General features: G+C 36.0%; 1 protein-coding gene across 1 annotated transcript; it reads left to right on the plus strand.

Moving 5' to 3' along the window:
• The first annotated feature begins 1,495 nt into the window (after positions 1–1,495).
• Positions 1,496–15,543, plus strand: LOC104599705 (26S proteasome regulatory subunit 6A homolog). The gene is made up of 10 exons (XM_010262345.3): positions 1,496–1,699; positions 1,798–1,914; positions 2,784–2,891; positions 7,304–7,495; positions 8,216–8,407; positions 9,616–9,734; positions 11,127–11,214; positions 13,979–14,098; positions 14,180–14,320; positions 14,904–15,543. The coding sequence occupies exons 1-10, from the start codon at positions 1,583–1,585 to the stop codon at positions 14,979–14,981; spliced, it is 1,272 nt and encodes a 423-aa protein (XP_010260647.2). The 5' UTR covers positions 1,496–1,582; the 3' UTR covers positions 14,982–15,543.
• Positions 15,544–16,616: the final 1,073 nt, after the last annotated feature.

The following is a 16,616-nucleotide window of genomic DNA, read 5'->3' on the forward strand; positions in this document are numbered from 1 at the left end:
TCGAAAAGCAATCTCAAGACGACAGACGAGCTTGATTTACACTTTTTAGGGTTTCTAAAGCTGGAGTCATCGATCGAGGAGCTTGGTCCGGTGTAGTTTTATCATAGTATCCAATAATGTGTTTTTTCCACCTCAGCGATTTTATCTTACGTTTCTGTTATTGGATAGAGAGAGTGAAAATAGGAACCAACTCACCATTCACCAAGCCCGTTTTATTTTATTCTATTTTTTATTTTTGTTTACTTTATTAGAGTTTTGAACGGAGAGGGAGGTGAAGGCATCTATGTGGGGTGGCAACGCCATCGGTGAAGGAAGGATTAACAGCGGCACGGGGTCTTCAGGGTCCCGACCCCGAAAGGATTGTTATCATCAAATGTATTTTGATTTCAACTTACCTCTGCAATTGCAAGTGTTGCAGGGGAGGCGGCTCGATTCCTCTTCAAGGGTAGTTGGGAGAGAGAAAGAATGAGAGAGAACTGTGAGGGAAGGAAAAAGAAGAGAAGAAAGGGAAAACAATAGATTAAATAGGTTTAAGAGAACAAGGGCAAAAAAATAAAATAAAATAGAAAAAGTTTAGTGGGGATATTTTGGTAATTTAATATATTCTGTCATCTGACTTAATGGTCAAGAGGGGTCTTTGTCTCACGTTCAAAGTACAAGGGGGGTTTTTGTCCCAAAACAAAGTACATGAGGGTCTTTGTAATTTACCCATTTTAAATTTAATCTTTCATTAGTTTCATCAATTAAAATAATGTCACCTACAAAAAATACATACACCGTAAAACTTCCTTTTGAATGTGTTTAGTCAATTTATATATGATCAATGCAAATAGATAAAGGTTAAGTGTTGAACGTAAACGAAGGCTGTCCTATTGATGTTTTAACATATGGGAAAATCTATGATCCACATGGTATGGAAAGAGTATTGACCAATCAAAAACCACCCATGAATTTTGATAAATAAAACTAGATTGGCTACCACATTTATGATATGAGTTAATTGGTTAATTTTTTTTAGATATCATAATCCTATTGCTATATATATAGTTAGGCCCCTTTCTTTTTTCTAAGATCCACCCTATTATCTCTTTAGGAAGTCTATCATATGTCATTTCTAATCATTGAACACTATATGAAATCTTTCTTATTCTCTCTAATAACAGCAACAACAATTAAATAAAGCATTGAACTAAAACAAAATAATAAATTAAAAAAATAGACAATTACTAGATATTTCAATTAATGACCATTAAATTTCTAAAATCTCTTGCAATTAATCACGATTGAATTCCTAATATTTTTTATTACTTTTAAATATATTTTTAAGATGCAAAAAAAGAAAAAAACTTCTTGGAGAATAAAGAAAAGATGAAGTAAATAAGTAATGCTTACATGGACTCGATACATTCTTACTAAAATCGTTTTTCCTAGCAGAAGTTTAACCAAACGAAGCCTTACTCAATCGAATTAAATGCTCTCTTTCTTGCTAGCAAAGAAAGAAATCATTTCTTTTACGAACTTCGACTTTTGGAAGTTTTCTCTCTGCAACCCCGAGGCCTCCCTTCTATCGTCTATTTTGTCGATGGCTGCCGCAATGGTCGAAGACAGTGGTTTCGAAGATGACCAACTAGCTTCCATGTCGTTGGACGACATCGTTAGGGCATCTCGTCTTTTCGACAACGAAATTCGAGTCCTCAAAGTGGGGAAGCTTTCTGATTACCTCCTAGTTTTGGTTTCCTGGAATTTAAGGGTTTTTTTCCTTGCTGATTTTATCTTTATTTTCTTTGATCACTGAAGGAAGAGTTGCAGAGAACGAATCTGGAGTTAGAATCTGTGAAGGAGAAGATTAAAGAGAACCAGGAGAAGATCAAACTCAACAAACAGCTCCCCTACCTAGTCGGTAACATTGTTGAGGTGAGTGACTTTCTATCTCTACATAAGCATTTTTCTTTTGGGCTTGCTTCGTAAATTAGATCCAGTTTTGGTGGCATTTCTCTTCATTGTTGCTTTGGTTTCTATTCGATGTGCCTATAATGGCCAAGGTCTCCTATTTAAGATTTTCATATTGACCTATGATGCGATAATTGGGTAAACGGAAACCTTGAGTCACACTTTCACTTCATCTTGCTAAAAGTTTTAAAACGAATGAAGAACCAGCTCCTGCATTGATGAAAATTAGTAGCAATACAAATTGTATTAAACGGACTCATTAAACACTCAGAAACCGCTAATTTGATCTAGTGAACCAAATAAAAAGAATATGGCAAATTCCTTGTTAATACATGAAAATGGGGCCAGTTCGCACTAGTATCCACATAAATATATCCCAACTCTCCGCTGCAAATACATGGTAAAATCCTTAAAAAATAACATAAGGTATAGGATCTAACATCTATGGCTGTATAGCAATTCTATCATCAAACTATCAGTCCCTTTATGATGCCAATATTGTTACTTTGTCAAAAATACATCTTCTCATAGTCTTTAGACCGAAGTTCCTGGGAATAGGAATTATAGTATGCTATTTCATGACATTGTGGGTCAAATGTATGGGTCTTGGCTTTTTTGGAAAGATGGTTCTAGCATTTCTTTTGTTGGGTTCTTGTATTTATAATAGAATTTTCTTTCAGTTATGTTGATATTTTTCTTGAAATTTCATATGCCATTTACTTGAGCTTCATGGATCTACATTTTCATACTTAATTGACTCTGTTGCATGGTGTGGATGCGCATTTTGCTAGATTTCTTCTGATGGCTCTCAATTGATCTTTTTGTCTTTTAAGATTTTGGAGATGAACCCAGAAGATGAGGTTGAAGAGGATGGTGCAAATGTTGATCTGGACTCACAAAGGAAGGGGAAATGTGTTGTGCTAAAGACATCTACCCGTCAGGTACAATGACACTTTTCCCTTGTATGTAATTGAATTTCTCTTGCAGTAACTTTCTGTCCATGTTTCTTTCGTTTTCAACATGATTGGACCTTTTAAACGAGTCTTGACCAACCATTTTCTTTTTGAGGATATATCTATTCTTTGAGACAATTGGTGGGTTATGGATGGAGTCAGTTATATGATAAGATGCTGTGCATGTTTCTATCCCTACCAACATTATTAAGGGCCCTTTAGATGAAAAATATCCTTGATAAACTGTTTTTATTTTAAGGATCTGTGTTTTTCTTCAGACAATGGATGTGATTAAGGATGAATTCAATTGTACAATAACAGCATAGTATGTTATTAACCATCACCTTTAAATCATGAACGACATATGTCCGTGAGAATGACAGTTTTTACAATTGCTGAAGTCTCAAATCATATTGGCTGAAAGAAAAAAGCTGCACTTTGAAGGCAAGAATAGCTGAATAGGCACAACTGTCATTAGGTCCCTTCTTTTTCTGTCTGTCTTCATTCTCAAAGAATTCATTGGCCTCAACACTGCCACAAATTTCTTTTATTTCTGGATGGGAGATCTCATAGCTCATGGAAGCAACTATTTTCTTTTCATATGGCAGTAAAGCTAACACTACACATACTTTTTTTAACAATATGGATTTGTATACAAGCTTTATCCTTCATACTTAAGAAAATCCCACACTGATTCAAAAGGGACAAAAGGGCAAATTGGAACATGTTATTCTGGTATTTTGGTTCAACTATACCGCCTATATTATTTGTTTTGGATAAAATTAGTACACATGCTTGTAATTTGCATAGTATCAATTTTACTTTAAATGTTTCACATGGTGGGTGCACAAGTTGATAAAAGTTGGTAGAAAGATCTGTTTCAGGTATCTATCTGTACATGTAACAATGACATCATGTTTTTTTTTTATGAATGAAGATAATTCATTAATCCAGAAAAATAAGGCAATACAAGAAACCCAAGAAGAGTTACGAGCTGTTACCTCTTCTAACAAAGTATTACATCAAATTAGAAACAGAAATAACCAGAAATAAAATTACAGAGCAGCCCAAAATAAATGTTCCCTTGAAGCCCGTTGCTTAGCTAATCCATCCACTAAGGTATTTGCTGATCTTCCCACCCAAAGAGAGGTAACAGTCATGTTTCTTGTGAGCCAGTTGGCTTTCCTTAATAAGTCTCTGTGTCGCCACATAGCTGAAGCTGGGTCTGTCAGCCATCCCACAACAATCTTAGAGTCTCCTTCAACTACCAAGTGCTGAACTCCTAATTGTTTTGCAATCTCAATACCTTGTACCGTCGCTAAAATCTCAGCTCTATTGGAGTCTCCTATTCCCACGGGGCCTGAAAACAATGCTAAGATGTTACTCTCCTTATCTCTCAGCACCCCTCCTATCCTCGATGGGCCTGGGTTTCCTTGGCTGCTTCCATCAAAGTTCAGCTTTTGCCCATCTTTTAGGCGAAGGCATCCACACTGTAAATTCTTTGTCCTTCCTTGTATGGCTGTTAGCCACCGCATTCAGTTTCTCCAAATATTATCAAGGGGAAATGTATGAAAGAAGTCTATAGTTCTTAACCAATGAATGGCCTTAGTCAAGATACAATCCTCAACAGCCTTAATGCTTCTTTCCTTTTCCTTGAATACCCTTTCATTCCTTTCTTCCCAGATTGTCCACAAGGCGGCTGCTCTAATACACCTTCACATCATTTTTCCTTTTTTTGTAGGTCACACAAAAAAGGAAGGATAGAACAGTTGACTCAAGTCTGTGGACAGATTCCACTTGCACCCAAACAAAGAAAAAAATCCAATTCCAAATAGCACTAGAAAAGGAACAAGATACAAGTAAGGGGGAGCAATCCTCACCACTAGCCCTGCAAAGTACACACCAGTCAGGGGACAAACACATGAAAGGCCTTTTCTTCTGCAAGTAGTCCAAGGTATTAATCTTTCTATAAAACACCTCCCAGCAGAAAATAATAATTTTAGGTGGAACTAGTCTAGACCATATCTCCTTGGTTAGAAAACCCTACTGTCCTAGGGAAGGGCAAAGGGACTTATAAAAGGAAGCACAAGTGAAGAAACCTTTTGGATGAGGGGACCATAATCTCACATCCAGACTAAGAGGGTCCAGAAAGACACTGCCAAGAAGAGACAACAGATCTGAAACACTGTTAAGTTCATCATTCCTCAGACCTCTCCGAAAGCCAAAGTCCAAATTTAAGGAAGAGGGTGAAAATGGGAGATAGCTTTTTCCTTGTAAAGGGAAAGAGAATAGAGAGACGGGAATTGGTCTTTAAGGGCAACGGTACCCACCCAAGTGTCTTCCCAAAATAAATCAGAGTTACCAGAATTGGCATCATACTTGACAAAGTTGGGAAATTGAGGGAGGATACTTTGGATTGCTTTCCAAGGAGATGCCAACGTAGCTTGACGTGATACACCCACATCCCATTCATTTTCTAGTTTGCCATGTATACTAGCTATCACTTCATGCCACAACCTCTCCCTTTCTCTAGGCCACCTCCACAACCATTTTCCTAAGAAAGCTTTATTCTTTAGAGTTAACCGTCCTAATCCCAGTCCACCTTCCTCTTTACTCCTACAAACTATTTCCTAGTTGATTAGGTGATCTTTCTTTTCCTCCCCTGGCTCATTAAGAAAAGTTCCCATTAATCTCTCCAACTTCTTAGCCTCCCTATTAGGAATCCTAAAAATGGAGAAAAAATAGACCGGTAGGTTTGCTAGGGTAGCTCTCAATAAAGTCACTATACCCCCTATGGAGATGTAGTTCTTTTTCCAATAAGCTAATCTTTTCTCAAACTTTTCCATAACTAGGGTCCAAAAACTACTCTCTTTTGGGTTAGCCCCTAGAGGGAGACCTATGTACTACAAGGGCCACAAGAAGAGACGGGACAACCTAAACAATCTGCCACAAACTGAAGAATCCCCTCATTCATATTAACACCTACCACACAACTCTTATCCAGGTTTATCTTCAAATTGGAGACTTTCCCAAAGTGTTGTAACAATGCTTTGAGGTTCCTCACTTTTTGCCTGTCATCCCCTTCACAAAATATTATGATATCATATGTAACGTTCACCCCAGTCCTTCTTCCCACTCAGAGAGAGAGAGATGTTGGGATATACGTAACAATGCTTTGAGGTTTCTCATTTATCTTTTTTATTGGAATTCATATTTTTTGCCAAATTTAATTAAGCTTCTAAAATATATATTTTGTATAATGTGGTTTATTTAAACATATTGTTTTATATATTTCAAGTGTTAGTGTACACTACAATTGTCTATGCTATCCATGTCATGTTGGGTATGTATTGCATCTGATACTGGTATGTAGACCTGTTCATGGGCTGGGCTTGGGCTTAGCTTCTGCTAAAATTTGAATGGCCCCGGCCCAAAGCAGTGTAAGCCCGAAGCCTGGCCCATAACAGGCTTACTGGTATGTTAGGCATGTGCAGGTATCCAGATATCATATTTCATAGATTCCATGCAAATAACCTTCTACGGGTGTTCTTTTTTTTTTATCAATAACCACATTTCACTAATTAATCACAAAAATATTACAAGGATGAAGATAAACTTTCTTATCTTCCAACTGGAGCTTGAGCTCCCAAGAACAGAAAAAGGAAAAAATTACAGTTGTGCCCAAAAAATTAACTCCCTCTCAACTCCTTGCTTAGCTAACCCATCAGCAAAGGAGTTAGCTGATCTTTTCACCCAGCTGATCTTGATTTCCATTTCTTGAACCAGCCATCTAAATTTCCTCCTCTTATTACTGTACATCCATAAACTGCTATTTCTTTATTCAGCCACCCTACCACCACCACCGAGTCCCCTTCAATGATGAGTTTTCTTATATTCATCTCCTTGGCTCTTTGGACTCCTAGAACTGCAAAAATCTCAGCCCTGAGAGAATCACCCACTCCAATTGGGCCTGAAAACATGGCTGAAACAAGCCCATTCTCATCCCTAAACACACCTCCAATCCCCGATTGTCCAGGATTCCCCCGACTACTCCCATCAATGTTTAGTTTTAAAAAACCGGCCAGTGGGGGGGGTCCAAAACACCTTCTATGGATGTTCTTTTTTTTTATTTTTTTATATTGCTATTGCTAATTTACATGAACCTAATTATTTTGGAAAATATCCTTGTATTATATGAATTAAACTGTACAGTTGTGTTTAGATTTTCCTGAACTTGGATGTGTCAGACACCTTCTATTACTGTTAGAGAATATACATAGTTTACTACAGTATGCCTATAACATTTTACTATATTCTGCATGGTAGTATGTTCCCGAGTTGTAGACAATTCTTCATTTGGAGGTTATTCAGGTTCTTATACAGTCAATTCTTGAATGTAGACAATCTTTCTGCCAGTTGTTGGACTTGTTGATCCGGATAAGCTTAAACCTGGCGATTTAGTTGGTGTTAATAAAGACAGCTACTTGATTTTAGATACTCTTCCTTCTGAATATGATTCACGTGTAAAGGCAATGGAGGTTGATGAAAAACCAACTGAAGATTATAATGATATTGGTGGCCTTGAAAAGCAGGTAAATGAATGCCTTTTGAGCTACTAGATGTATGCGTAGATTTGTTTGTGTATGTTTATTTGGTAATAGGAGTTCTCTTTCCTAGTTCTTAAGATTAATGATGGGCTATACTAGGATCAGCAAGAGACCAGTTTGGAGCTATGGCACTTGGTGCAATCTCTATCTATCCTAGTCCCACATGTCAATAGGCTAAAAGATTCATGACTAAGGCACTGTTCCAGGCTTCCAGCACTATATTATAACAGCATTTTGATTTACTTTGAAAATTAGAGGTTTCTAGAATCTGCACTTGGTTACTTATTATGGAATCTTTTACAAATAATGATAATAGTAATAGTTAGTATGGTAGGCCCAACAGGGCACTGGATGGGTGGTTATAGTGCATCTAGGGAGACTTGTCAATGAAATTTAACATATTAGGAACAAAATATAAAGTTGGATTTGTTAATTTGTTTTATTGTAATCTGTAAGCCTCTTAACTGGTGCTCATTCCTATTTAGTTGTATGGACTTTGAAAAAAATTGCTGGTTCAAGTGTTGGAATATAAAAAGGGCATCATATAGTACCCAGGACTTTTCTTCCAAAAATGCAATGAAGTTCTTTGTGTCCAAGCAGCTCATAAAAAATATAGGGAATGCTAAATATTAAATATTTTGGCCTATTTTGTGTCAATCTAATGTTTTGTTTTATTTGATGAGGCCTATTTGTTTGTTCTGGCAGATACAAGAACTTGTTGAGGCCATTGTTTTACCCATGACCCACAAAGAGAGGTTTCAGAAATTAGGAATTCGTCCTCCAAAAGGAGTGCTTTTGTATGGGCCTCCTGGAACAGGAAAAACATTAATGGCTCGTGCATGTGCAGCACAGACAAATGCTACATTTTTGAAGTTAGCTGGTCCACAGTTGGTTCAGGTCATTGTTCTACCATAAAGAAAAGGCTAAAATGTTGCTGATGCTGTTTATGTTCTTCAAGCATTCTCTCCTTACTGTTGGCGATCTGTTATCTTATGTTTGTTCTGTTGCAAATAGAGTATTGCTTTCTCATTATTAACTTCGAAGAATTAATTACTTCCTTCTCATTTAGAGTTAATAATCCTCATTGTCAAAAGGTTATTTGATTTTCAACATTAACAAATCAGGAGTATGTTCTGTTTATTTACTTTCATTTAAGGATACTTATCTGTATGTGGTTTAAAATACATGTAAGTAGGAAATTTTATTTTATTATTATGCTGGTCCTCTCCCAGTTGATATCAAGACCAGCCATTTGTTTGCAATGCTGCAATGTGCCTAATGATGATAAGTTTTCATCAATTTAGTTCATCTAGAATTTTTTCATAGTAAAGTTCTTATAGAAAATTTTATTTCTTTCGTGAAAATATAGGATTTCAGTTTTTAGATTCATTAATCTGTTATTCTTGTTTTTCATTAATGTTGTAGGTGATGATGGCTTAAAAAATCATTCTACTTTGTTCTTTATACTTTTCCTTGTGAAATTTGATTTAACTCTAACTTTTTTCTATTTTCAATGAAGAATGAGTTTTTATATTGAGCTTTTAACAGAGTAAGCAAAAGAAAAAAGAACAAGAAGGATTTTTTAAGGAACAGAGTATGTAAGTTTTTTTCACTTTTTCCTACTTGGTATTTGTGATCTTGGATCTTATAATTGATTCATTTTGATTTGTAAAACCTGGATTATTATACACATTTCCTTTGTGGTGGATTGCCTGCTTTTTGACAAAGTTCTCCTGAATTTCATTTACCGTTGGTACTCTAGGATAGTATATGATGCAACTAGCTGATCTTCTCCTTGAAAGAAGCATTTAGTCAACATTTCTTTCTTTTTTATCTCTATTTCTCATAAACTGAAATTAGACATATGCCTATCTTTTCTCCTGCTAGGCTGCTACAACATTACATGATTTTTCCCCTTTGTACATGTCAATTGATTCCATCATTCCATTTGGCTTTTTATTTTTTTTCCTGTTCTGTCTCTAGGTAGTCCCTTGAGCATTTTGGTGCTACAGTATCTGGATAATTTCTATGGGTTGGTTTCTTTTTGATGTTTAAGTATATGCTATTCCTCATTTTTTTTTTCTTTTGACTTGGAAAATGTTCAGATGTTCATTGGAGATGGAGCCAAACTTGTTCGTGATGCTTTTCAACTTGCAAAGGAGAAATCACCTTGCATTATATTTATAGATGAGATTGATGCCATTGGAACTAAGCGGTTTGATAGGTATGTCTTGTTCCTTTTTTATTCTTTTGCAATTCTCTAAGCATTTCTTACGATTACAATCTTTTGAAGCATTGTTTCTCTGAGGATTAATAGATGAATGATGTTGATTTTGAATGATGGGTCAAAACATTTATGACCTTGATAAAGAATAGTCTTTGCAGCCAAATATTGTGTCTGGTGTACTTGCTGAAATAGAATTTTTATGTATCAGTTCCATAGAAAAGTATGGAAGTCTAGTTCCTTACAAGATTGCCAAGAAGATAGTTCCAATGCCTATTTTGGGTGATGGACCAAAACCTTTTTTTCTTTTTTTTCCTTTCAAGGAAAAACCTATCTATAGTTCCCTTATACACCCTTTGATAATTTATTCTGGAAAAGTAGATCCCAAATACAACACTCTCCTTTTGGACCCAGGCCTATCCAGGGAATCTGCTAGGATATTAACTAATCTTCTATCCCATCTGAATGGGGAGTTCCCCATGACTGCTAGTAATCTAGATTCCCTTGCCCAGCTTGCTTTTATCCAGTCCATTTTCCACTCCATTGCTCAACTTGCTTTCAGTTTCATCTCCTATTCATGTGCCTGAAGATATTCTTGAAGGCAAGCTGATTTCTACAAGTTAGGGGCTAACAAAAGTTTCTTGTGAAGCAGAAGAACTAACCTCTGTCAAAATGTACATAGGTTATGGCTAAAGAGTTACAACTTACAATGTCTCAACCTCAATCTCTGTGAGTGGTACCATGTCTTCAACTCGTCAGGGATGAGTTCTTTCACTTTGAGGAGAGATGATGGATATCATCCTATGCATTTGAAGAGCTTATATAAAATGAAAAGAAAGAAAAAAATCTCTGTATCGGAAGATATACTCTAGATGTAAAAGCAGAAACTAATAAGCAAGTTCTGGTTTGGCAAAGTGATAATTCTTGGGAGTTTATCTGGTTTGGCTGTAAGGGTATTTTGGTATTTTAGTTTATTAGTAGTGGGATTCAATCAGTAGGAGTAATTAGTCTAGTCATTATTAGGGAGGGAGTTATAGATGTTAGTCTTACTACAGGGTCTGGTGCCACCATTGTAATTATAGCGAACAGTGTTCCATCCTAAACCTTTCCACCTACAGTTTGTTCTCTTGTCTTATTATTGCAATAGATGAATGAATGAAATTTGAATGTTGATTTCCTTTGCATGTCTGCTTTATGGAGTGGTTCCAATAAAACTCGAGTGATTCAAGTTCCCTTGCAATGCTTTGGGTCTCTCTTTTTCTCTCTCTCCATTAAATCAATTATGTTTGATATCCAGATGTTGTATGAGATAGATACAGACTGTTAACCTTTTCTTGTTTTTTCAATAGTCCTGCTAAGATGTGATTGATCTTCTGCTCTTCTTTATTGTAGTGAAGTAAGCGGGGATAGGGAGGTGCAACGAACAATGTTGGAGTTACTTAACCAGCTTGATGGTTTTAGCAGTGATGACAGGATAAAGGTTTGTAATTCTATGCTTTGTAGTGTTTGATTTTCTATCATCAGTGGAAGTTATTTATGATGGATATGAAACTTGCATTATTTTTCTAATGTTCCTTGTTAGTAGTTCATATTAACAGTTTTCTAATCATTTTAATTTTTAAAATGTTCTTCATGAGATAATTTTATGGCGCTTGTTTCTGCCTTGAGAGCATGTATTATATATTAGACTTCCTAAACCTGAGTATACTGTCTTGGCTTCTTCCTAAGATCTATAACAATTCTTGGACAAGAGGAACACAATCATGAATGCTGACAGCCTGGATTTTGGACAACCCTTGAATTGTTCATGTACAAAATGCATTATTTCTTTATGACCTGATCATTTACTTGAGGCATCCATAAGCAAAGTATATGGGATTTAATCCAAGACCAAAGGTTCTATTCCTCCTGCCATTGAAGTAAATAAGAAAACAAAATGTATATTTTATGATTGAGCAATTTTGAAAGATGTAGAGAGACTAGGCCGAATGGGCCCTAGTATTTGTTTTATGTTGAAGCAGTGTTTTATTTATTTTATGTGTAGAGAGACTAGGCTGAACCCCAGGCCCAGCATGGCCCGGACCATCGTGTCGGGCCGAGCACGGCTCGCGTTCCGTCCTGACACGGCCCGATTTACACCTCTACTTTCTCTTCTTTTCCATCTTCTTTTCTCTCTCTTTCTTTTCTGCTATAATCTGCATTTTTCTATCAGATTTACATTTAAAGACAATTCGAACATCGTGCTTTCCTAGATGATCAGTAAGAGCCTTCTTTAATCAAACATTGTACTTTGTCTACCTTTCGTATTCTAGAAGGGGTTGCTAAGAAATTAGAAAAAATCATGAGAGACTTCCTTTGGGGACTAGGTGAGACAAAGGACCATTTGGTGAATTAGGACGTGGTTTCCAGGAGTAGAGGGGGCTAGGTATTAAGAATTTAAGACCCTAACATGGATTTATTTGGGCTTGCCTCAAGGGCTTGGTACAAAGGCGGCTCATAGAATTAGGAATTAAATATGTTTAACATCATGTTATCTATTTGAAATGGTGCATTTAGAAAAGAAATAGAGAAATTGAAAGTTTGGCATACTTGAATATGTTTTATATGCTATATTTGATTTTATTATTTGCATTTTTGCTTTGAATATGTTTTATATGTTATGGTTATTTATTTTAATTTGAGCTAATGAGCTTTTTAAAATATTTAGTTTAAAATTAAAATTTATATTTTTAATTAATATTATTTTCTTTTTTTTTTGCAAATTCTTCACATATATTTTGATTTTTTTTGTTTTTTTTTTAATTTCATGCCAAAAAGGCGTGCACCTCACATTCTTCCTCAAGCATGAGGTGCAAAATGTCTTTTGCACTTTTTTTTTGTGCCTAGCGCTTTTAAAACACTAGGAGAGACTGCTGATTGCCTAGCATAAAAAAAGAAAAAGGTTTCTGAATAGGAGGTTAGCAGATGGAGGTTGCTTTCACAACTTGCCATAGCACATATATGGTGATACTTTTCACATGAAAATTTTCTCTACTTTGTCTCAAGGATGACCTGGGTTTTGTATTAGAACTTGTAGTGTTGTTTAGTACATGCAGGGGCCTAATAGTTGGTTATCAAAAGGTATACATGTATAAAATCCTTTTGTATCTGAGATAAGGGTGCCTTGCCCTTAGGGGTGTAAACGGATCGGATTCGAATCAGATCAGGTAATATTCGAATTCGAATCCGATTAAAAAAATTCGATATCCGAATTCGATTTGATATCCGACGGATATTGAAAATTAATATTTAAATTCGAATCTAATTAAATATTTGAATATTTCGATTCGATTTGAATTCGACTAATTAATTATTTTAGGTAATTAATAAATATATAAAATAAATATTTTATTTATATAAAGTATATAAATATATAAATTATTTATATAATTTAATTATTTTATATATAAATTATATAAAACATTTAAAAATTTTATATATTATATATAAGAATTAAATAATCGTTCGAATTCGGATATTTATCAAATCGAATCAGGTCATATCCGAATTCGATTCAATTATGTCGAATCTCAAATTCGAAATTGGATTTTCGAATACCGTTGACACCCCTACTTGCCCTCCTCTCTGTTTTTGGAATGAAATCTCAGACTTGCTTATCAAAAGACTTTATTTTTTATGGCCTGAAACAAGTTTCTAATGACCTATCATTTTGCTGAGAGAAAATAATTTCTGATTTTGATGTGCCTTCTATGTGCAAAGTTGTTTGGGAGACCATTCACCTTCTCTTCCCCTATTGTTCATTCACCCAAAAGCTTTGGAGCTGATTCCAAGTCATTGGACTTCTTGTTTTTCATTGAGAAGATGGTCTTGTTCCAGGGTAGGCATTTTGTGAAAGAGTTTGGTGGAATTTGTGGTGTTATACTGTTATCCTAAAATCTTTATCCATGTATGGAAGGAAGACGCACAAAAGAATTGCACAAGAATCCTACTGACATATTCCCCTTATTATCATCAGAAAAACAATGCTCTGACTTGAAGTTTAGTAATTATTGTTACAGACCAAGGCTTCATTGACCAAGCATGGTAATTATGTTTCCATTCTCAATGTTGTGTCAGTTTCTTGAATGATCAAATTTATTATCATTTTTCATTTTTTGTATCTTTTATCTGGGGATAAATGTATATATTGTCATATCAGTAATGCTTAATGTGATATTAAGGGTTAGGATTTTGGTAATACACAGGTCATAGCAGCAACCAATAGAGCTGATATTCTGGATCCTGCTCTTATGCGTTCTGGTCGACTAGATCGCAAAATTGAGTTCCCTCATCCAACCGAAGAAGCAAGAGCCAGAATACTGCAGGTACTCTTGGTTTCTTTCCAATTCTATATGTGCTGCATCCTCTTTTCCACTACTTAGTCATTTTCTTCTATGGAATTACAGATCCATTCAAGAAAAATGAATGTGCGTCCTGATGTGAATTTTGAAGAGCTTGCTCGTTCAACAGATGACTTCAACGGGGCACAACTAAAAGCCGTGTGTGTAGAAGCTGGCATGCTAGCCCTTCGCCGTGATGCAACTGAGGTTCATTCCTTCCCATTCCACCTTGTCCACTTTTTCAGTAGTTTTCTGCCATGAGACACTTCACTAACTACTATCAATCCTGCACTAAACTCATGGATTTATGAAATCTAAAACAATGACCCAGAAGCACTGTGGTTCCTGCTCGTCTTTGTCATATCTGTCATTGTAATCAATGTTTATCCTTTTTCTTCCCATTATCTTTGTCACCCTTGCATTGCTGGTGTTGCTGGGTCTGAGTGTAGATTGGGATTCAAAAATTGGGTGGTCTATAACACTTCTGTCTGTGCTATCCACCTATGCCTGGTCAAAATATACCTTGTAATAATACTGCTTCCCTTAACATTTGCAATCCGGTTTTCCCAGTCCATCCAGAATTATGTGGTGTGTCACCCATGTTTGATATTTCTCTTTTGTCCTTGTCACTTTATGGCAGTTGACACCATTGCCCTTTCAATTACCATTTTTTTCCTTGTAATGGAATTTCGTTATTGTATTTTCAGTTTCTTTGTAGTGTTATCATTGAATTATATAAAACCATTTTGATGGGGGTTGGACGTAAAACACAATGTTTGTTGTGATTCAGGTAACCCATGAAGATTTCAATGAAGGAATTATTCAGGTCCAAGCTAAGAAGAAATCAAGCTTAAATTATTATGCTTAGTTCCATACTATTCCTTGTGGGTTCTATCCTGTGAAAATTCAAGCGACTTATTTGCTATCTTTCCAACAAAGAGCTGCAATGGAGAACTGAGCCACTATAGAGATGATGTTGCCTTGCATGAATCTGCTAAAGAATGGTTTTATCCAAGCCTCCTGTTCACTTTGACTTTGAGAGACTGGTCTCGTCTTGGGAGTTGGGAGATACTCTGCAGCAACAAAATCAGCTAATATTTCCTTGAAAGTTGAAACGTTTCAGGAGACTTTGCAATTCATAGAGATATATTGGTAACAGCAGTTCCATAGAGTTATGCCTATTTTGGTGCAGACAGCCTTCAAACAGGCATCAACTTGACCTATCTACATACAGCAAAAAACATTTGCAGAACTATGCCAAAGTGCCAAACAACTGAACAAAACCTAGAAATATAATGCACTTTTATTGTCTTAGCTAGATGGTTGTCTGGTTTTAATCTAATAGCTGAATAGTCACATTTTAATGTTTTATAATTCTAACTACTACCGAGGTGAAATATAGCCTTAATCTTATGGTCGACTTTCCATCACTGGAACTGTGGGTAATTTCATGTGGATTAGTAAGACAGTTCCCATATCATATGACTCAACCCATTTTATAGCTTTTGTTCTTCCTCTATGCAAGGTTCAAAATATCGATACAGTCTGGCTGATAGGGGCGTATTGAGCTGTATCAGCCCTCTTTTTTTTTTTTTTTTTTCTTTTTGTGGGTCAGAGGGGTTGGTCCAAGGTCCTTCTACCTCCTGAACTGAGTTAAACCCCGAAACACCCCTTATAGGGGCGTATCAGGAGGTTCCCGATATGTATATCGAAATTTCGAACTTTGCCTCTATTATGTATTATTTTGCAGCGTCATGAAAAGTAGGCTGTACCTTAGTTTTTAGTCTAAGAAAAATTTTTACCATTTTGGTATTAAACAAGGGCCATCTTTGACCCCAACCCCACTAATACCGAACAAACTGAAGCAGAAACAGGGGTTGTTTTACTGCGAGAAAGATGAGTGAGGGGTCCTGTGGGACAAACCTCTTGGTCCTGGTCCTTCTAACTGGATGGTAGATGCTATTAAAATCCATTTCGATCTACACGTGATGCGTGTATGAAGTATGATGTTGATTCAACTAATAAGCTGAAATCTTCTGTCAGTGCAATTGCTTAATAAGTTAACATGACCAACTCACCGACATCCATTTGGATCGAGATTCCCCCTGACCCTAACCCTTTGTTTGGTCTAATAGTAAATAAACAGGATGTTTAAGTTGAGGGAAAAGTTCTTCAAGGAATCTCTTATTTTCCATCAAACCAAACACAACTAATCCTTTTATTTTATTTTATTTTATTTTTTTTGGGGGGGGGGAGGGTAAATTGAGAGACAAATTAGTACCCGCGGGGGTGAGCCCTACCAGCAGCATCCAAGAAAACACTCCTCTTGATTAAGACCTTTGTTATGGATGATGGATCTTCAAGTAGCCTTGTAGATATTACCTTCTAGCTTCTATGATGATGGATGACTCATTAACCTGTAGGCCTGTAAATGGTATTCGAAAATCCGAATTCGAATTCGAGATTCGATACAATTGAATCGAATTCAAATATATAGTGATCC

The sequence above is a fragment of the Nelumbo nucifera genome, chromosome 7, assembly GCF_055504915.1.
Source record: "Nelumbo nucifera cultivar China Antique chromosome 7, China Antique-T2T, whole genome shotgun sequence".
NCBI classification, from domain to species: Eukaryota; Viridiplantae; Streptophyta; class Magnoliopsida; order Proteales; family Nelumbonaceae; genus Nelumbo; species Nelumbo nucifera.